The sequence below is a fragment of the Euprymna scolopes genome, chromosome 17 (genome assembly GCF_053919585.1).
Source record: "Euprymna scolopes isolate OS-2025 chromosome 17, ASM5391958v1, whole genome shotgun sequence".
Classification (NCBI taxonomy): Eukaryota; Metazoa; Mollusca; class Cephalopoda; order Sepiida; family Sepiolidae; genus Euprymna; species Euprymna scolopes.
In genome coordinates this window covers 99,547,244-99,570,839 of record NC_136498.1, presented here as the reverse complement: position 1 = coordinate 99,570,839, position 23,596 = coordinate 99,547,244, and the positions used below count along the sequence as shown (strand labels likewise).

Genomic DNA, 23,596 nt, shown 5'->3' with positions numbered 1-23,596 from the left:
ATGTTTTACAAACCACATTGGTACAAAAAACTAGTCAAGATTTAAATATATAACAAATAAATGTTATCAAAAGCAAGATTCCTCTCTGGAAAAGTTTAGTGATTTTACTCACATGTAAACATTTATTCTGTTTGAAAAACATAGTATTGAGCGTTAGGTGAGAACAAGAAAAATGGTCGCGAATTGATACCTAAATATTTAAAGTGTTGATAATGACTTAGAAATAAAAAATTACACAAAATTCTGTTAAAACCCCACTCAGGATATGTTACTGTGACATATATTGGGTAGGTTTCTAACAGTATTTTGTATAATTTTTTTATTTTCAAGTCATTATCAAAACTTAAATTTTTTTTTTTTATAAATATACAGGGTGGAACGATAAAATTGTTCCCTAAACAAAACAACACTACAGCTTTAATTAAAACTTTTATTGAAAAAATTAATTCAGGTAATTTGATTATGTTGTGGAGCTGACATCTATTCAATGTAGCCGCCTTCAGCTTCAATCACCGCCTCTATACGGGACTAGAACCAGGAGCATGCCTTTTCCACAAACACCAGTGGGAGCTTGGCGAATATACAGCGGATGGCAGAAATTAGGCTGGCTTTGGTGTTGTGGGAGGTCATGTTGGTGATGTTCTCTATGTATGACCAAACAAAATAGTCGTGTGGGTTCAGGTCGGGGTAGGTGGGGGGGGTGCAGTGAGAGAAGTACAAAGTCATAGCACTCCTTCTAAAGCCATGCCTGGGTCTCTTTGGACTTGTGGGTCAGTGCTGAGTCCTGTTGCCACACTCAGGGTCTGTCAGTGGCCAGCTGATTGCTCCAGGGGATCACCACACTCTTCAGCACATTTAGATACACTTTGGTGTTTACTTTCAAGCCAACTTTGAAGATATGAGTTGGCATTATGTGGCCCTCACTTGAAACTACATCATAATCGTGGCCGGAGACTTTTTCATCACCCTGGGCACGTCCTTGTTATTCGTGGCAATCGAGCGATGCATTTTGAAGGTGCTGGCAATGGTCCTGTTGTCATAACATGGATCGGTAGAGAGCATGAGTTGTATAGCGGTGCATCTCCGATCTCGCTTGTTTAACATTGTGTCACTTTCAGACATGATAGAAGGCTCCTATCACTTTGGGGATTTGTACACAACTGGCCAACTAGTAGATAGTCTGCAACAAAAAAACAACAAAAAAACTATCATACTGAAACACCCACAATTGATTTCCAAAAAATAAAGAAAATTGTGAATATTTAAAGAAAAATAGGATATGTGTCCTTAAAACAGCTATTTAGTGTTGAAGTGAATGATTTTGTTAATTTTGTGAAACTGATCTCCTCACCCGAAAATAATATTTTTGTTTAATTTATTTGTCCTGCTTACTAATAGAAATTCTGTTTGATGTTTGGCACACAGAGAAAGAAAGGAGAGTTCTTTGCAGTTGTGGTAAGAACTTTCCCGAAACAAAACAAAACAACAAAAAAAAAAACGAGTTCTTGCTGTGAATGTCTTACACAAGGGAATGAGAGATAAGAACTTGGTCAAGTATTAACAAGTGGAAATAACAATAGAGTAGAGAAAGACTAACAAGTTATCATCTCCACTAGATTGCAAAGTTGATTTTGTATTCTGTCAAGGCAAGAATAAGTGCTCTCCCCAAACTCACTTATGTGGATTACTTTCGTGATTTTTTTTCATAAAATTTTTTTTTTTTTTTTTTTCATATAACACCTGGATGGTTTACCCCAAAATAAAAGCTGAATTCTACTTTGGGGGGGGGCGATTTTTATTTATTATTTTTTTTTTATTAAGCCACAGTCATAAAATGAGTAGCAATAGACAGGGGCTACTAAACTAATCAGGGAATGCATAAAAGGAACATCACAATAGATAGTCAATACAGAAGTCTGAAAATGTAACAATGATACATTTTCACACAATTCTGAGGCAGCATGTTCAGAACTGCAGAACATAATGCGAAGAGAGATTGCCAATACATCTCTGAGCAAACACCAGTGTGATTATGCAGAAGGTCTAATGTGAATGTATATTGTCACAAGTTTGATCTGTTCAACCGCAGCACAGAGCGGTATTTAAGCATTGCGATGGGCCAAGAACCATGAAATAATCTGTAGGCAACAGAAACAACTGTCACATTTTGGTGAGTAGACAGCAGATCTAATCCAAACAGATCATATACTTCAGAGAGAACAGGATTACGGCAGGAATATGTAGTATATATGGTACGATGCTGTAGACACTCAAGAGAATCAGAAAACACCTTGCCAACTCTGGCGGGTGACTCGTATTCCATGTGGGGACGAATCACTGCCTGGTAAAGCTTAGTCAGCAAATGCCATTTATGAGGAACTTGGTAGCTCAGGACACACAAGAAAAGTCGTCACACCTGAAATTGCTAGATATTATTACTCTCAGATAGTTATTACATTGTGAGAATGATACAAATGTGTCTTGAAACCAAATCTCATGGATAGGGACAGTGGAGATTACGCCTAAACAGCCTGAAAAAAACGTCCACAAAAACATGCCCCCACTCAAATTTTCCTCCATCTCAAAATTGAGAAACCATTCGATTATATGCCTCAATTTACTGCTAACTGAGCAGGAAGTGGGTTTTCATTTTGTATTAAATTTATATAAGAAAGTGCCTCCCTCCCTTTAAATTTATTAAAAAAAAAAAAAAAAAATTTTTTTTTTTTTTTTCCTGATATTTTGTTGGGTTGTTAACATGTAATCGACAAAAACAAAGATTTCGAAGTTTTTAAGAGAGTATGATAAAAATTTACCAAAATGTATATGATGATCTCTGTGTTTTTTTTTTTTTTTTTTTTTACCAAATTTAATTGTAGAATTAAATTCACCATAATGCAACTCATATAAACAAATCAGACATTTTAATCTTTGTTTAATGTTTGAAAAAAGAAAATAGAATGAATTACTTTGTGGCTCTCCCAAAATTAAAAGCAATTTGGAAGCATTTAAACTATAGAAGAGAAAGTAATTTCTTGACATGTATTAAAAGATTTGGGATCATCTCATAAATAGAGATAAAAAGATAACATGAAAATGAGTTGTAATTTCATAGCAGTTTGGTTCAGTTAATAATTCAATGACCAAGCGATATCATGATAATTCAAATGAACTTTCAAAATAGAAAAAAAATTTGGACCCTCGCCAAAAAAAAAAAAAAACATAGTTAAAAAAAACTAAATAAAAATGCAAGAAAGACAATGCTACATTCATATAGATTTATAAGTAGGTGTCATGTAATATCACATGAAAACACAGGTCTTTATTAAGTCTGAGTGGTCAAAAATAGAATCCCAAACAAAAACTATTTTTCATGAACCATTGTCATAAAAAATAATACTGATTTAGCATTAACATGATCCTCCCCCCTCCCCAAAATATTATTTGTAAGTCTTTTAAGCATTCACTCCGAATAAGTCTCTGTAATAAGCAGACATTTTCAATTCATCATGCCTAACAAACCTGTCAACTTTATGTGCTTTTATGAGACAAAATTAGCTTTAAGACTTAGTAGCAGGGGGCGCCCGACCTTGTTGGTCATAAAATATGCTCAATATATTTTAATTCATGCAAATTTCGTATTCATTATTAGACAGCAAATTCTCTATTCAATATTATATTGTACTTAATATAATGTAGAGATTTTAAAATTATATCAAAAAAATGATTTGGGTGCCATCAGCTAGAATTGAAACCAAAACATTTAGCGCTCCCTCCACGTTCCCTACTGTTTGAGCTAAGCTGACAGATAAACAAAGTTATAAAATTAAATCACTTGTAAGTATGATTAGTTTATGCATGCACAAACTAATAGAAATGTCGGCAAGTTAAAATAAACATTTTTCATTTCAACTTGTCGACTTTTGTCTGCATTATTCGTCCATCCAAACAAAGATTTTACTTGTTATAAACCATCCTTGATGTATGATTACTATTTCCTGTTAACTTCTGTATTATGAGACCAGTAATTCAAGAATTTATCGGTTAAATATTTACACACACATGCATACATCTACTGATTTCTTTATATAGAAAAGCTGTCGATTAGAAAGTAAACTGTCTTGAATTAAATTTTATCAGCAAAAGTCAAGTATTTTGGTTTATTTGTGCTTTTAAATCAAAAGAATACTTTTCTCCTGCATTTTTATTCTATAAAAGAACTGTTTGCTTTTAAATATACCGCTAAAAATATTTCAATAAATTATTAGACTGTTCATAATGTCTGTTCGTTTTACAAAACTGAATCTATCTAAAAATAATTTTTTTAAGAATAGTTTTATGTTGCTGTTAACTATTCGATGGTAAAAGAGAAAATAAAACTTGTACATTTTTTGTAGGTGACAAAATTAAAACATGAAAGTTTCCTAGAGCAATTTGTGTGAAGATGTCTTTGGTGGAAGAGACGAATCATTAGTCTTAATAAGCAAAGAAAGTCATGTGTGTGTTTCGTTAAGTCAGGAACTACTTAAGATACACTTCATACACTTCCTCTCAGCAATCTAGCTTCCCCCCCCCCTCCCCAAAAGTGTTATGTTGTCTTGGAACAGTGGTTCCCACCTACCATGACATGGCACATTTGTGTGTCACGAAATAATTACTGGTGTTCTGGGAAGATGTTATAGGTGGGAGTTACAAATTGTTTTATGTGGAAAACGGTTTTCATATCATCATATTCAGGGTTGTTTGTGTTAATAAATACTAACACATTATTACTAACGTGATATTGATAACTAAATATCAAAAAAAAAGAAATAATGGGTTTGCTAAACATTGATAAGCATTGTTAATTATTCCTTTAAAAATTTTTGTGATAGGTGTGCTACAGAAAGAGCTCAATAGTGTGCAGCTATATTAAAAAGCTAGGGGACCACCATCTTGGCGTAATCAGAGATCAAGTTAGTGCATCGGATGTTAACATTTTTTTTTATAGGTAGTTGGTTTAAAAATAACACTGAAAATAGGTCTACTTTAAAAAAAAAGTATATTTTTACTCTTATTCACCCTAAACAAATAGTAGCTACTTGCAATGAAAGAGGCTACTATTTGAGACCATGTTTACAGGGACACTATGTAGAGAGTTGAGCAGTAAGATGTCTATCCACATTACATTTAAATTTCTGCATGTAAGTACACTCATGGAAGCAGGGAAAAGGGAGGAAATTCCAAAGTCTAGTAGTTTGAAAGAAGGAGTTATCAGTTTAAGGGTTTTACAGTGAAGAGGTGGAATTTTGCTTTCTTGAAGCAGTTGTTAGTGATAGGAAGGGGACAGGATAAAAAAAATGTTACATTCATCATACGCTTCTATCTTATTAACTATATCTGCCCCCCCCTCCCCATAAAAATGAATAAAAAAAAAAAGTCGGATAATTTGTCCCTAATACAAGGCATTTTTTCTTTGAGCAAGCTGATAGCCAAAAACCTAATTCTAAAAACTGTTTCCCGACCAAGTTTCTTCTCACTCTACAAACAAGGACAAAGAATTGGTTATAGTTTGAAAAGAGGTTTGGCAGAGTAAGCCTCTACTATGAGAGGTTTCAACAGGTGCATTATTAAGATGGCTGGAATGGAAAACCCAAAATTGTTTGACAACAAAAAAGAGAAAATGTTTTTTTATTTAATTATTTGGACTATATCCTCATCTAGTTGTTTTTTTCTACGACGTTTCGGCCAATTATTCAATCCCACCCAAAGTCAGTCAGGAGATTAATTGACCAAACCATGATGAGATAACAACTACTGAAAGCAGTAATTGCTGTGAATGTCGTTGGAAGATTTGACATTCTTATCCCGTCGCGGTTAACCTGAAGAAGGCCAGAGGAATAATTGAACGAAACGTCGTAGAAAAAGACAACACATAAAAGATGAGGATAACAGTCCAAATAATTAAATAAAAAACAAAACAAATTTATTCATCTCCAAAATAATTCCAAAATTAATTCAAAATAAAAATGGTTCTTTAAATTCAAAACGACCCTGGTGTCTAACTCTGTCCTGTGGGGAGGCATTGTAAATAGGTACAGTTAAAATTAAAAATGTTGTTCAAACCTTGAATTGCATCTTCATTTTGTCACTTTTCCTATTAAATCCATTCAACGCTCCAAATCCAAATTGCGCATGTATGGAAAAACCAAATCCAGACTACGCATGTATGGAAAAACCAGGCAAAATTTATTTTAATTTTGTAACAAAAAATAATATTTGGAATCTCATTTTGCATGTCTTTGTTTTTAACAGAAACCACAAAATCCCAAGAATGGACATTGACATGACTCAAGTCGTCACGCATAGTGATACAGAAGGTGAAGAAGAAGAAAGTGACAAAAGTGCGCCCGTAAGTTAAATAGACTTTCTTTCGTTTGTTTCCCTATCAATGTCTCATCTCAACATCTGAAAGATATATGTATGAGGTGGCACCACCGCCATAATGATCCGTAAAATAAAAAAAAATTATAAAAAAAATTGTTTTTCCTGATGAAGATTCAAACACCCAGGCCATGCCGGGTATCCCCCGCTAGTATATAATAAATCATTTAGATTTTTTGATATTTTAAATCTGCATAAGAATAAGCATTGATAAGCATTGTTAAATATTTTCTTTTTTGTGATAGGTGTGCTGTGTAAATCTAAAAAACTCCATAGTGTGCCGCCATATTAAAAAAACTTTGGTACGATTGCATTAACTTTTATGAAAATTGGTGTCTCATTATTACAGTAGCCGTAAATGTGTGTTAATAATTTTGGTTGGATTTGATAGCTTCTTATTATTATTCAGTTGTAGAAGACCGGTTACCATGGCTTGTATGGGTCTGCTCAAACATGTTCGCCATTTAGTTTGATCCATAGCGTCCCTCTCATGATACTTGCAGCTCAGATGGTGCGTCAGTGGCCAATGCCATTCAAGCCATTAACTTCCATGATGTAAGCTGTTTTTATTCACCCACTATTGAGCTTGACATTACTAAACCATTGGAGATGCTTTTCATGTAGTGCTGCGCAAAGTAGTGAATTGCTGAGATGCTCTGTTATTTTTTTTTATATGACATATTTAGCAAAACAGCTTGCTCACTATACAGAAGTCATTGCCTTATCTACAAGCTGATTAAATATGAAATTATTTAAAAAATGCGATTTTGTTTGGTTTGGCAAACTTTGAAATCTCATTTTCTTCGATAAACACTTTGGCTTTTTTTTTTTTGTGTCCACACCGATTTATTAAAAACTAGCAGGACCTGTGCAACCAGAGTTGCCCAGTAGTAGTATGCCCCACCCCTCACCTCACCCGTAAAAATAAAAACGAACGTTGCAGCTACACTGCTGGCCCAGTAAAATAGCAGAAACTGGCGCCCCAGGAACAGAATGAATGTACCGTGCTGAAGTAACAACAGTAGTAACTATAAACTTATTCTTAACATGAGTATTTGATTATGTGCTGTGATTATTCTATGCTTTTAACCTAGCTTGTCAACATTAAAACAACCAAAAAACACTGTTGTAGACCTGAGCAATGATTCCCCCAGCCTATAAATTTTTCCTATCATCAAATTAATTTTCATATAAAAAAAGAAATTAATTTTCATATAAAAAAAGAAATTTTAGGTATTATTTTTAATGACTGTACTAGTCGGGGAGCAATTTGTAATGATAACGTTCTAATAAATGGAACGCATACTTATTTTGCAACATCAGATGTTAATGCTTCCCTTTTCTAGTGGTAAAGTGTATATAATTTTTTCCAAGGTATTTTGTTAATGTGAAAGCTAAGTGTGTAATCTATGATAAACCCTGTTGAAATGTGTGAAAAATTGTAAAGAAAGAATGGCAATGCTAGTGGCAGCATTAACAACAGGAGTGGCCAAAAAGTGGGTGTTCACTGTAGCAGAATGTTATAATTCCAAATATAAGCCTGTAAGCGCTTGGATAATTTACGAATAAATGAAAAATAAAAAAATTAAATGGTAGGTGCAGTATTGTTCAGGTTCCAATTTTTTATTTTTTTATTTTTTATTTTGCAATCTGTACATTATGTGTGTTTTAAAAAGGTAAACGTGCTCAATAGCTAACCCTAATTGGGTTGGGATACTTTACTAAATATTTGAAGCCGAATATTTCAGAAAAAAGGCCAAAAAAGGCCAAATTGATAATTATAGACAGACTAACACAAATAAAAAAAGTAAAATTGTAAAAACAAAGAGTGTGTACGTAAATATATAAACATTTATTTATTTACACATCATTATTTAAAAAAAAAATTTTTTTTCTTAATGTGACATTTCTAGGTTTACGGGTAATCTGTAAATTTTTCTATGTTTTTTTTTGTCTAGGCAAGAAAATCTATCTTTTCTCAATTTGAATAGTAGTTTCATAATTTTTTTTTTAGTTAATAACAACCAAATAATATTGCAATGATTAATGTTCAAAATCTTATTTAAAAAAAATAATTTGGTAAAAAAAAATAAGAAACTCAAAGTTTAAAAAAATGAAAATATTTATTAAATTTAAAGACACCCGGTCTTTTTTATTATTTATATTACTTGATTGAAATTGATTTTTATTAATATTTGTCCTATTAGTAATGTGTTATATTAGTGTTTCCTCGATGTATATACCCCAACCCACCTAACAGTCAGCAAAATCCCACCTCTTACAGATTCCCAGATGCTGGAAAGCTTTCTACTCTAATAGTTTCTTTCCTCGAACTGCCTGCCTTTGAAAATCTCCCTTCAGAAATTTAAATGTAATGTAAACAAATATCTCACTACTAAACTCCCCACTTAGGATACTCATATAGGTATGATCCCAAATTCACAGCAACCCCTTATGTCTCAGTAGGAAATACCTTTTATAGGGTGAATTAAAGTTTTTAAAAACTACTTTTCTTTTGATGTTTGTCACCTGAGCCACTCTATCCCCATTGGGAAATAATGACATCTCTGTTTTCATGTTGGGATCAAAGTGTAGTGTCTATCCTGCCTTTTTAATAAAGAGGCAGAAAGATCTTTCTGAACTGGGACAATTTTGTGCTCCATGTTTAGGTGTTTCTACAGAATAGAGATACATAAAAATGGATATATATTAATAGTTTCTGGAACTATTTCTTTTGCATTTCACCAAATTGTTAATAAATGGTATTTATAGTTGACAGTCTGAAAGTTTCATGATTGAACTTTAACCACTATCCACCAATTGACAGAACTTCAAATACATAAGATGGTAGATATTTAAAAAAGATAATACATAAAATTAAAAAAATTATGTAGTGCATTATTTTATAGAACAAAACAGTCTTGCAAATGCAATATTTATTATTTTCACTGAATTTTTTTTTATTTTGATATATTTTTATTTTTAGTGGTCTTTTGGAATATTTATTTTCATTTAACAGAATGGTAAAACATAAGAATATATCAGTATCTTTTTTGTATACAATTTATTTTGAGAAGTTTGTACTCTTGAGTCCTGTGTTCTTTTCATTTTTGTTAAAAAGTTAGGATTTTCTTTTTGTGCTGTTATGTATATAATAATAGATTATGTGTATGTTCTGTTAAAAGTTAAAAAAATACAATATAAACGACCACAAAGTTAATATTTTCTTCATAATTATTGCCTTGGATGAATAATATTTAAAATTTAGAAAAATATATTCAGTTTTTGACCCTAAACTGGCACAGATTTTGTAAGAACGGATGGGGAGGGACATGATTTTTCAGCCATTTTATGTATTAAAGGAAAAGAAAGGAGAGTTTGTATGTGTGTGTGGAGGAGAAAGAAAGGGGGAATGATTGGGGGCAGGGGATAGAGAGAGATAAATAGATAGTTTTAATAAAAAAAAAATGCTAGTTTTTATCCTGGAAACACTGGTTAGCACTGCTAGTCTATTATTATAAACTTTTTTTTTTTTTTTTTTTTTTAATCTTTTTCAGATTGCCCACATCAAAGTTCTCAATCAACCATCTCTAAAAAAGAAACTTTATCCTATACACAAAGGTCAGTTGGTACTTTTTATTTTATCTCCAAAAATCTAAATGAAATCAATAAATTTAAAGAAATATTTAAAAATAATTTTATGCTGAAATTTATATTTAGACATAACTTTATTAATAAAATCCAATTTTTAATAACTGTACTTAAGAAAAACAAAAACAATGTATAAAAGTAAATAGATTTTAACTCAAAATAATTTCTCGATTAATTATATTAAAAAAACAAAAAAAAAAAAACAACTAAAACTATTTTTATTGCCTATACACAATTTTTTGTCACAAGTTTACAAATTAATGTCCGAAATATTTATTGTTAAAAAAAAAAGTTTATTTACAAAAACCTTAAATAAAAGGATGTTGTGCAGAGATGGATTCACAGAATTTAAAAGTTTTTTTTTTTTTTATCTGAATGATTGTGCCATGAATGCCTTTTGGTTTAAAAAAAAAAAAAAAAAAAAAAATCAACTCCTGTAAAAATTGCTGATTTCATTCTGCTACCTTGAAGTTGGGTAAAAAAAGTTGTCTGGAAAAATGACCAGTTTCCAGCTTGTTTTTTTAATAAGCAACAGTTCCTAGTAATGAATTGTGCAAAAACCGACTATAATTTCTTATGGGGGTGGGGGTCCTGTCCAACACTTGTGAGCATATAAAATATGTTGAACATATATGTGAGAAATTAACTGGAAATAATTTGAGTCCTTTTTAAAAATCTCATTTTCCTGACTCTCCACAGGTGTGAAAGAAGTATATAGACTTCTTATCATTCATAATGAAAACTACTAGCAGCAAGTCTTGATGAACCTTAGCAAGATAATATTGATTATTTTCTTTCACTGATGAATTGGACAATCATTTAGTTAACATTGGAAAGTGGAATCTCAAGATTTGCAGTGATTTGACTCTGATTAAGTCCAGCTTCAGATTAACTTATGATAAGGGTCCTTTGAAAATTTTAACGCTCATTTGGCTCTTATCATGTTTAAATTAGGCATGTGATACCTCAGCTTTTTAATGCAGAAAATTTTTTTTTTTTTTAGATTGATTTCTGCCATGCCATTTTTTTTTCTTTATCATTTGACTGATTTTATTTCTTTCTTCCCTTCTCTCTGTTTCTTTATCTTTCTTTCTCTCTCTTTCTCTTCCTATCTGTTTTATTTTACTTTGTCTCATGCCATACTTCAAATGCCTTACTATTGAAGGGGAGTAGAAGACTTTTGTTTCATTAAAGAATGATTTCCTCCCTTCTCTCCCACATACTTAGCCTTTCTCTTGTTAACAGGCATTTTTGTTTTTTTGCTGTTATTTATTTTTCTGAAAAAATACTTTAAACATTCTTTTTACACAAAGACATAATAGACAAAAATATTGGTTGGTACTTTCACTATGAAAAAGAAAAGTTATAGCAGATTAACACTCTTTGCAGAAAAAAATGAGATTCTATTTTTTAGACGATTATGTGGGAACACTTTGAAAATCTTCATAAAAGAAAACAATTATTTTAGAATTCAGAGTTGGGAGATCAGTTTTGTATATGAATTTCACATGAAATGAACCTCAATTTCCAGGCCATTATAGAATTTTAGAGTAGTTAACTACTTTCTTTTCCTAAATAAGAATTTTTAAGAGGGAGACTATATTTTAGATGATTATATATGGTTTTATAAATTTTTGTTGGAAAGGGGCTGTCACGTGAACTTAGTTAATTGTAGGGTTGCGGAAATTTGGGGGGCTTACCACTCAGACTTAGGGTTAGTGGTAGGCTAAGTAATTACTAAAATGACTGAAATCAAGATGAGCGTAACTGTTTGAAAGCTATAAACAACAAAATCTCATCTCAGAAATATTGTCAGATATCATCTTTTTGTTAACAGAATTTTTTTTTGATTTATTTACAGTCATTGTGAAGATTTCCTATCCAAACTTTTGACTAAGATCAAAATATAGAATTTGTTCTGTCCTCAGTTGGGGAGAAATCCTACTAGACTGAAACAAATTTAATTTATGTTTCTAATTCAGGATGCCACTTTTTTTGTGTGTGATGGTGCGGGTGCTAGGCTCCCTCCTTCTCCTCCACAAACACATTTAAAAGAATTTTTGTCTAAGTTTGCCTTTGTGGTGAGGCAAGTAAATTGGAATATTGTTGTATTGTCTACTTACAGTTAATAGAATAAATATACTCAAACACAAAGGTGTGTGATATAAAAAACTTAGACACCTCAAAAGCATGTGGACCTGATCTCATTCCGGCTGTGCTATTAAAAAAATGCTCTGCTGAGGTTGCTCCAGCCCTCTCCAAACTTTACAACAAATGCCTTAATGAATCTTGCTTTCCTGACTGCTGGGAAACTGCTTCTGTGGTACCATTTTACCAGAATTCTGGATAAAGAATTGATCCATTAAGTTATCGCCTCATTAGCCTCCTCCCGTTTTTCGCCAAAATATATGTCCATAATTAACCAAGTTTTAGTCCATCACCTTGCAGTTGTTAAACTTCTGACTGATCAACAATATGGATTTAGGAAAGCCCGTTCTACATCTTAACTGTAATCACTGGACAAGGCAGGGGAGGATAGCCCTAGATATATTTAAAGCGTTTGACAGGGTTTGGCACGATGCTCTTCTCAGGAAAATCAGATCGTACAGTATCACTGGATGAATACTTAACATAATTAAATCCTTCTTAAATAAGAGAAGAATCCAGCTTGTCCTTGTCAGTCGTACATCTGTTGAGTAGTATTCTGGGCAACGCCGGAATTATTGCTGGTTGTGCGTACACGCATATGAAGCTGGATGCACACACGCAAATATTGTGGAAATCTTCAAACCAACAAATGCCATCAAAAGTCAACAATTGAAAGAAGAGTGCAGAAGCTTTGAAATCAACATTCTTCAACTGACAAGTTTTGAAAACAGTCATATTGAAATTTGGCCTTGGACACATTTAATAAGGGTCATTGGAATGCGGCATAGAAAAACGAAATTCCTTTCTAAAGTTTTTGTAAATAAAAACAAATGCCAGCCAAGGAAGAGGAGTCAGAAAGAAAACAGGCACCGAGACGACCAGTTGTCATTTTGTGTCACCCACAACACTCCACCACGCCCCATCTCTCTCTTTCTCTCTCTCTCTCTGTCTCTCTCCATAGCACATTGAGAAAGAATTGAAAATAAAATAAATTGTCATTCCTTTTTTATAACGTTATGTCAAGTTTTTTTTTGTGAAACAACTAATTGTCTTATATACATTCATCAAGAACTTGAAACTCTATTTAACAGATTAATAGATGACACGGTTAAAAACTAAAGAACTACAACATAACGTAACACATTTAAACAATATGATATAAATGTGGGCGTATCCCAGGAGTCTATCCTTGGACCTTTATTATTCCTAATATTCATAAATGACATCCCTGATAAAATTGTCTCTGAGATCGGTATATTTGCTGATGACACCACGCTCTAAAACGGGCACGAGGGGAAAACAAATGAACACAAATTTAAGGAAATGACAGAAACACTAGAGGAAGACTGCCAATCTGTAGTGGAATGGAGACAAAAATGGATGGTCACATTCGATACTGCTAAGACTAAGCTTGTTTCCTTCAATAATTATAAGAAACCTCAACCACTAATAGCTATGGTTAAACATTACCTGAAAGTACTGCTTTCAAATTCCTCAGCTTAACGTTCACAGGGAACATGAGTTGGAACAGATACATTGAAAGCATTGCCAGGGCTGTTGTGAGGAAGATGGGCTCTCTCTACCATGCTAGAAAGTTACTTACGTCTAAAAGTATCCTGTACCTCTACAAGGCCACCATTCACCCATGTATGGAGTATTGTTGTCACATTTGGGTTGGTACATCTGCTACTAGTCTCTCGCTTCTAAACAGAGTTCAAAAGAGAGTCGCAAACTTGATAGGTCCTGAACTGTCATCTAAGTTTTGGCCTGTGTCCTATTGATGAAATGTTGCATCCCTCTGCTTGTTCTACAATTATTTTAATGGTGGATGCTCTGACGAATTACAAGACTTTGTACCCCTGCGACGTAAATATTCCCAACAAACCCAACAAGCAGCAAAATCCCACCCCTACACAGTAGAGATCTCTAGATGTAAGAAAGCCTTCTACTCTAATAGTTTCTTTTCTAGAACTGCTAGACTTTGGAACTCCTTTCTGGGTTCCTGCTTTCCCAACTTTACTGACATGCAGAATTTAAGTGTAATGTGAATAGACATCTTGCTGCTCAACTCCCTACATAGTATCCTTGCAACATATGTCCCCGATAGTAGCCCCCCTACATCAGAATAACACTGTGCCTTGTTTGGGGTGAAAATGGGAAAAAAAAAAAAAAAAAAAAATTAGGGAATAACTATATATACTTTTGTTCTTGCTCCCACGTTCCACATAATATAATAAATCACTAATACAATATAGTTATAGTCCTTTCCGGATTTCATCTAGTATTGTCATAAGGGGTGTTAACACTGCAACATGAACTCATAGCACTTGTACTCCGTCTTCATACATACTCTTGACTAACCTGACAAGCAGTAAAATCCTACGCCTTCACTGTTGAAATCTTTATATGCCGGAAAGCCTTTTACTCTCAAACTGCTAGATTCTGGAATTTCCTCTTGTTTTCTGCTTCCCTGACTAGAGAAATGTAAATGTAATGTGAACAGACATCTCGCTGTTTAACTCCCCATAATTTCCTGGCAGATATAATCCCAAATAATAGTCCCTTATGTCCTAGTTGATAATATGCCTTGTTTGGGAGTGAAAAAGAGTTTAAAACATAAATATATTAATTTATTATGTTGCGTGTTTAAATTCTACTTCTAACAATGCTCTTCTGGTGAAAGAGTGCATGATTGTTATAATGGATACCCCCATAGACTGTGTAAATGGTTCACTCCTTATAGAATCCTATCAAATGTATTTTTTTTCAATTGCACACCGATAAATAGAGTGGCACATTATGTTCGATTATTCTTCTCAATATTTCTTGCTTTGACAAAGTTGTTTTCGAAAAACCCAACTATCAGTTGAAAGATTTTTTTTTTTTTTTTTTTTTTTTTTTAGAGAAAAAATTTTTCACAAAATAATTTTCTTCTCTTTTAATTTTTGATAAAGTATTATAAAATTGTGTAACTTTTTGAACTTGATTCATTATAAAAAAACTTTTATTTTGAAAACTCTTTTATCTTTATATAATATATATATATATTTTTTTTTAGGTGATAATACAGTTGGAAGACAGGATTTATGCCAAGTTTCCATTCCTGTTAGGGTAAGAACTTAATGGAAATTCTATTTGTGTTGTTGAGCAGTCTGGCAACAAATTCATTGCTTTTGGAGCCAAAGTCTACAGAAATTATCAAACTGACATCAAATTACTATCATATTTATTTTATGCACATTTCAGGTCCAAAGTTTCTATTCTTCCTTATAACAATTTTTTGACAAAAAATATTTTATGGTTGGCTTATAGTTTACTGAAAGAAATGCTTACCATTGCCAGGGAATTGAAATGGTCATTATAATGTAGAACACAAAAGCAAAATCTGTATAGAAATGTTTTCTCTCTATTTACATAAAGTTTAGTATATGTATATATTTTTTTTTATTTGCGGACTATTATCCTCATCTTCTGGTTGTTGTTTCATGACGTTTCGGACAATTATTCCTCTGGCTCTGAAATAATTGGCCGAAACGTTGTGAAACAAATAAAAGATTAGGATAATAGTCTACAAATAATCAAATAAAAAAAAATAATATAAAATAACTCATCTCAAAAGAATTGCAAATTAATTTATATATTTATATGTACAAGATTCCTTCTTTAACTAATCATTATGAATTTTAGAATACAGTTGCTAAGCATAAGTGGTTGTGATGTGGGCTGTATTTAGCTTTGTAGGAAGGGGATCATTGTGAAAATTAAGATGCATTAGATTATTATGAAACCATAACAACTAACAAATATATACTCCTAGTTCACATGTTTGCTAGGTTGGGAAGATTATATAACTGAAAAAAAAAAAAAAAACTACATAAGACAGTCATTCCAAAAGTAAGGCCTATTTTTTAACTCAATAATTAAAACGTTAAAGACCTATGAAAACCTGGGTGGTACAATTAAAACAAGCAACCTTTTATGCTTCAGAATTTCTCTTTCTACATAATCGCCAGCATTCTCAATGCAGTTTTGCCAACTTTGGATGCTTTGGTAGTAAAAGTCCAAAGCTTGTTTTGTCACTCGCATCTCTGTCACCAGTCGGAAATCGACAAACCCATCTCCTAACTGTGCTAACATCAATTGCATTGGCTTTGTAAACTTTTAACAGGTGCTGGTAAATGTTGATTGGTTCAATTTTCTTTTGCATGGAGAATTCAATGATGCATCTCTGCTTTTGATGCACGTCCATAAGAAGGGTTGTTTTCTTAGAATCTCATACCATCAATATCTGCAATAGAGATAAAACTTTTGAGTCATGAATGCATAAGTTCAATCATCCTTACAAATCAATTTGCAGTTCCCTCAAGTGGAAAAAACAAATTAGAAACATTACTTTTTGAATGTCTCTTGCATAATATATAGTTAAAGCAAAATAAATTATTTTTGAATAATTAAAACAATTTTCAACACAATTGAAAATTTGGTACTTGCACAGTTTAATCAAGACATTAAAAAGAATGAAAAAAGTTCTACGTATTTGTTATAGAATGAAGCTCTTTGAAAAATTCCACTTAATTGCATCAAGTAGTTTTTTTTGACAGCGAAAAAACAATTTGTTATAATACTGATCAAAAGGTAGCCATGTTTCGATTTTTAGTAAGAAAAGTCAGGATTTAACATGGGGGTGGGGGTCGGCGCTTTAGACCAAGTTATCTTGGCGTGTTCTGAAAATTCAAACATGGCTACCTTGAGTGCACTGCCATAAAAACGTGTTTTCCAGCTATAAAAAAAAAAAAAAAAAAAAAAAAAACAGTACTTGATCAAATTAAGTGAAACTTTGTTTCAGAGAATGTCTGTCCGAAACGAATATGTACTTTTTTTTCAATATTTTCATTTTTTAATGTCTTGATTAAACTGTACAAGTACCGTGAATTTTTACTCATTTACTTTTTTTTTTGATTATATTTGATTTCATGTTTTGAAATTTATCATAAATCTATGATGTTACACCAGAGCTATGATTATTTTGTTAATGTGATGTTTTAAGGTCAGTAAGGTCTAATAGGTCAGTTAGTAGAATCTCTGACTGAAGATCTCAAGGTTCTGGTTTCGATTTTCAGGCATGGCATCCATTTTATTTGTTTGGGATTGTAAAATTTCAACCTAGAAAAGTTGTGCTTGATTTTGTTAAATGTTTTGTTATACAAAAAATATAGTAAAGCGCCATCTTTGTTTTTTATGTGTGTCTGACAAGATCATAAACCTCACAATATCATTTTAATACACATTAATAGGATCCTTTATAAAGTTTTTCTCAAAAAAGTTATTTGATCTTGTCATAGAGCTTTGTTTTTAATTGCATTGTCAGACAGAAATGACACTACATTTATTGCATAAGATTTCACGAGATGTTAAATGGTAATATATTTTTTTTAAATATATAACAAATTCTTAATATTTATTTCAAAAATAGTTTAGATATTTATACAAAATTAGTTTTAAAAAAAAAGAAAAAGATACCTTTGTTAAATATTTTCTTAAATATTTACTATAAACGAGGAACTGAACGAAATCCAGCACACTTAATGTAAAAATTACAAGCTCAGTAAGTCAACACTTGTATAGAGCACATTACTGGGTGCTTCTTCGTTGTTAGATAAAATTGAAATATTAAATTTCAAGTAAAACCAATAGTATCTACTTAATTGTCATGTCACAGTAATGAAAATATCCAGGAATTATGGAAAACGATAAGGTACAAAATTAATTATTAATGTAAATTTTTTTGGAAGAAAATTAGTGAAAATTGAAAGTACAAAATTATTAATAAAAATTCATTTTTTAAGAAAATTAGTGAAATTTGAAAGTATAAAATTATTTTTTTTTTTTTTTAAGAAAGTTAATGAAAATTGAAAGTTTTGCTAAACAAATAAACAGAACAGTGCGTATCGTAACGAGGGAGGTTATTATTTTCTGAAAATTAAAAAAAAATCTTAGGTCAATGAGTTGCTTTCATGTCACGTGTACTAAACAAATATGGCAAAGTGTTTTTCAATAAAGCTTGTAAATTCTTGTTTTATTTAATAATGCAGTAATAATTAACTATTTACGGCATAATCACGATGATACACCAGTTCTTAGATCAGCGAAATTAAGCGGCATTGAGCTTGATCAGTACTAAATGGGTGACCCTTTGAGAATACCAAGTGCCGTATGTGCACTCTGCTTATCTCAGCATTGTTTCTGGTCGTTCTGGATTTCTTGCCATTGGAATCAGGCAGTGCTGACTAAAAAGAGGTGAGGTTTGCGATTGTGCAACTTTTGGTTCACAATTACATGCACAAACACTTTTGCAAGGATTATCCATTGTCTCCTAAGACATAATGGAAGCCATTAAATTAAATAATATTTAACTAATTGCAACATGACAATTAAGTAGATATCATTGTTTTTAGTTTTAATTGATATTAAAAGCAAGTAGACATGAATTTTTAATTAAAATTCATTTTTTTCGACTTCCAAATTTTGCTCTAATAACGAAGAAGCACCTTTTACTATTGCGCGCTACAGACTTCATGGTTGTTTTCAGATCCACTGTCAACAAATAGTTGCCATAAATCGTTCTTATAAATAATCAAATTTTCTACATTCCATTCATTATTTTCAATCCTCTCATAATGTTCTTCATCATTCAACTGACAATCTATCAATCTCTTTAGTTGATTTTGGCCTTTATAAATTACTAGCGAGGGGTACCCGGCGTTGCCTGGGTGTTTGGATGTGTGTGGGGTGTTTAAAAAAAAAAAAAAAAGTAAGTATGAGGATCGAACCCGAACCGTTCAGGCAAAGTTGTAAATTAAAGTGTTAAAAAAAAAAAACGTGTAACGTTAACCATTGCCCCACCGCGAGATGCTAACGGAAACACGTTTGAATTTATTTAATTACTTTGATTTAGCAGGTGCCCGTTTTAATGAGTTAATGAGGTCAAGTTTGACTGCGGGATAGTATTCATTTACTGCTGAACGCTCTCCCCCCCCCCCAAGATGTTATAGGAAAAAGACTAACCCACATGCGGCGAGCGACAAATATTGAATATTTATCTTCCCAAAATCGAGCAAATTAAATAGACAGGCGAGCTTCGTTGTTAACTCCGAGATATTACGATTTATATGTGATATAAAAAGTTTTAAAAAGTTGTGAAGCGAGCAACCGCTTCTCTAAAAAAAGCCTTTTGTTGACATACAGAAAAAGCGAACACACATACATACATACATACATTTTCGCTTTTATATATATATAGATGACTTATTAAAAAAAAAAATCCCTGATCACCGGATTCTATAAGACGCAAATGTCTTAATAGGATTAGCTGACCCAAAATATGTCCATTTTGATCCAAACTCTGAACGTTATATTTACTTTGTTCTCTTAGCTTCTGAATTTGATTTCACAACCACTTTTTTTTTTTTAAATCATCTGTTATATTAAATATTATAAGTAGCATATGTCAGCGTACTATTATATGACTAAAAGTATGCATTAATGTTGCCTATCTCTATTCTTTATCTATATATCATGTTTTATTAGATTAATTAAATTTTAGCTAATCATAATCTGCGGCAACGTCGTTATGCTGTCATCTTGCAACATTTAAGTTTTGATGAAGAAAACAGTACTTTCGGTTAGGAACAAAGTCTAGTATCTCTTCTGATGTTACGCTTAGTCTTTTTTGTCCGGCCACGATAAGAGAGAAATCCTTCTAGACTGAGGCAATTTAAATTTTTGTTCCTATCCAAAGTGTCCTTCAGTGTGTGTATGTGCGTGGGAGGGGTGCTTGATTTTTCTCACGTTCAAAACTGACCTTGCATCTAACTTTGTTGTAAGGAGTGCTTATTTGACCTTAGGGGTATATGCATTGTGCAAACTGCTAAACCTTTTATGGTATCATGGTGATGATATTTACTGAATACTGAACTGAAGAGAAAATGTTTATTTCTTTTAGTGAGGAAAGGCTTCCAGCAGCTTATTGCCAAATATTGAAGTTTCGTTTTTATAATAAAATTGTATTCTATAAAGTAGCAATACACATGAAAAAATTGAAATAGCTTGAAATATTTCAATATTGGTATGCATAGAAAGAGCTTGATGAGCTAAGAAAAAATCTTTTTAAATTTTTTAAATCTGATTAAAATTAAGGAAGTTATGGCTATTTTTGTGCCTCACACGTTTGGATATTTTTCCCTCTTTAAGACCATATGCGTTTCGTCACATTTTTTACACTACTTTTTCAGTAAAAATGTCATATCTTTGTTAAAACACAAGACTAAGAAATGAAATTTACCATATAAGTGTATTTTTGTACAAGGAATCAGAATATGCAACTGAAAATCTCCCAAAGTTTATGGTTTCCAAATAATCTGCAGTAAATGTGCATAAATATGCAGCAATTCCTTAAAAATGCCATGTATCCATAAACAGAAAAGAAGTTGGAGAACTCAAAGTTGAATTGTAATGTGCTTTATGTACAAAAAACTTAAATCTAAACATAAGACCATTTAAAAATGAATATATTGCAATATTTCTTTGGTATTATTGTAGATTAACACCTTCTGTTTAACCCTACTCAACTCCTTCTGACCACCCCTCCAAAATGTGATTCTACCTTTTTAGGAAATTATGTATAAAATGCCATGAAAAACTTTAATGAAAGATAAACAAATTATTTTAGAATTGAATGTAAAATAATTTCCTATTACAGGTCATTCTAGCATTTTAGGGCAGTTAACTGTTTTTTTTTCTATGGGAAAATATGCATGCTTTTTTTTTTTTTTTTTTTAAGATGATTATGTGTAGTTTTAAGAGGGTTTCTATGCAATGAGAATATGGGGAGGGTTGCCATTCGGACTTTGAATTAATTGTAGGGCTAAGGAAAATTATGTGTGAACATACTGAAAACTTGACAGAGACAAAGCTAACAAAAACAATATTAGAGGGGGGAGCGGTTAGTTTCACAAAAATTTAATGTAAAATAATTCATCATTTCCTGGCCGTTCTAGCATTTTAGGACAGTTAACCAATTTATTTTTATGTGTATTTTTCTTTAAGGAAGGATCTATTTTTTGTTTGTTTGTTTTAGATGCTTGTATGTGGCTTACAGAGGTATTTTGTTGGGGGAGGGGCTTGCCACTCGAACTTAGTGTTATTGTTAGGGTTAAAGAGTGTTTTAGGAGGAAACTTGCCACACATAATTTGTATTAGAGGTGAAGTTAAGAGAGCTTTTTTTCAAAAAGAGCGTTCAAAAATTTGTTGATTTCTATTTTCGAGGTTGAAGGTGTTAATTCCATAGGCCGTTTATACTACGCTGGAGCAGGTTGTAAAAATATCTTTCGCTTAATAAGTAGAAAAAAAAAATAACGAAATAAAAAGCTTCCTAATTGTAGTTTGATGTGTTTTCTAACTGCTTTTAAAATTTCAAGAATATTGATATAGATTTTGAGGGTTTGTATTACTATACACATAGATTCGAAAAAGTTGTCAAAAAAACAAATATATAACAAATAAATGTTATCAAAAACAAGTTACTTTTCTACCTAACTGGATAATTTTTTTAGTGTTTTTATTTAATGTAACATGTTTATTCAGCTTGAAAACAGTGTTTACCGATGTTTTGGAAAATTTAAAATGGCGCGCGACTCTCTTGAAACGGTAAGTTTGGGGAAAAGAGTTAAAAATAAAAAAGTAGACAAAATACTGCTAGAAACTCGCTCAATATATGTTACCGTGACATAGGCTGACATATATTCGGTGAGTTTTTAACAGTATTTTGTATAGTTTTTTTTTTATTTTTAACTCCTTTTCTCAAACTTACCGTGTCAAAGAGAGTCGGGCCGGGCGCCATTTTTAATTTTCCACGGTAAACACTGTATTTTTTTCGAGCTGAATAAACATGTTACATTGAATAAAAACACAAAAAATATATCCAGTTTGGTAGAAAAGTAACTTATCTTGCCTTTGATAACATTTATTTGTTATATATTTGTTTTTTGACAACTTTTTCGAATCTATGTATAAACGAGATTTTGATACTTATTTTGATTTTGAAAAAAAAAACATTTGTGGCTGTTCGCAGTAAAACATTGTTTTAATTCGCTGTTCAAAACTAATTTAAAGAATAAAAGTGCATGCAAGCTATATATCTACAAAAGTTTTTGTTTTTTTAACCATGTTTTTAAATTTGACGAGATTTGTGAGAAATTGCAACAGATTTATAATGCCGAATTGGTTAGGATTGTTGTTATTATATATTCTGAAAACCGAATAGTTCTAAACTAATGTTATTCTGATAACAAAATAGCTCTAATTAAACATAAGAACATTTATATTCATATTTTCATGTTTTTCTTAATTCGTTCTTGAATAAAAATTAAAGAACGCGTGTTTGTTTACAACTGTGCTATCGCTGATTCTACAGGCTGGAGCTGCTGCTGCTGCTTAAACTTCATTTGACCAAATTCGATTAAAAAGAAACAATTTTTTTTTTCGGGTAGGTCCTTTTAAATTATCAATTACCGCGGTCCTACTCAACATAAAACAATACTTTTAATTGATAAAGATAGTAAAAAGATTGATTTACTTACTACTGGGTGTCCGAAGAATTTTTTTTTCAAAATGTTCAATACTCGTCATATTAAAATCTTATTTTTAACACGACAAAAAAAGAAATGGTCAAAAATATTTCGGACACTTGACAGTATTAAGATTAACACCTCTTCTAATTGGTTCCCAAATTTCATGACGAAATTCTTCATACAATCACGGTACGGACCTTTAGAAAACAGGGGGGGTCATTACAAAACCTTACCGAAAACGCCATTTTATGACGTTCACATTTTTATCACTTTATTTGCTTAAAACTCTTAAAATATATAATGTACATTCATATTTATTAATTCATTTGAAAGTATATTCATTTCCGAACAAAACAGTAGTAATTTGAAGACTTGAAGTGCTTTGGTTTAAAAAATATGGCTATTTTAGTAGAACTACCTTGAAATCTGTGATTATCCAAAGCGTTTTTTCGTCCGTGTGTATTACTATATAAAGAAGAGTTACTGGTGAAATTTTAAGCCATTAGACTACAATCTCAAAGTTGTAATTAAAGAGTAATGCTCCGTACGAAGATATTGATTATTATTATGTTTGAGTATATATTTATATTGATTATGTTTTTTTTTTTATTTTACTTCAGTCATTATCCAAAAAACATGCCTGCATTGAAGTCCGAGGCCGTTCACATTTTATCTATGATATGGGCAGTCGTAACAGAACACGCAGAGGAACGGTATGTCGAACTTGTTAATTTCAATATTTGAAA

General features: G+C 31.8%; 1 protein-coding gene across 1 annotated transcript in view; it reads left to right on the top strand.

The window, feature by feature from the left end:
* LOC145296856 (uncharacterized) overlaps window positions 1–23,596 on the top strand; it is a 153,042-nt gene that overhangs the window by 42,197 nt on the left and 87,249 nt on the right. The window contains exons 2-5 of the mRNA XM_080142989.1: window positions 6,295–6,391; window positions 9,981–10,044; window positions 15,281–15,333; window positions 23,471–23,563. Of these exons, the coding sequence (XP_079999115.1) occupies window positions 6,314–6,391; window positions 9,981–10,044; window positions 15,281–15,333; window positions 23,471–23,563 (288 nt within the window). The 5' untranslated portion in view covers window positions 6,295–6,313. The remainder of the gene's footprint in view (window positions 1–6,294; window positions 6,392–9,980; window positions 10,045–15,280; window positions 15,334–23,470; window positions 23,564–23,596) is intronic.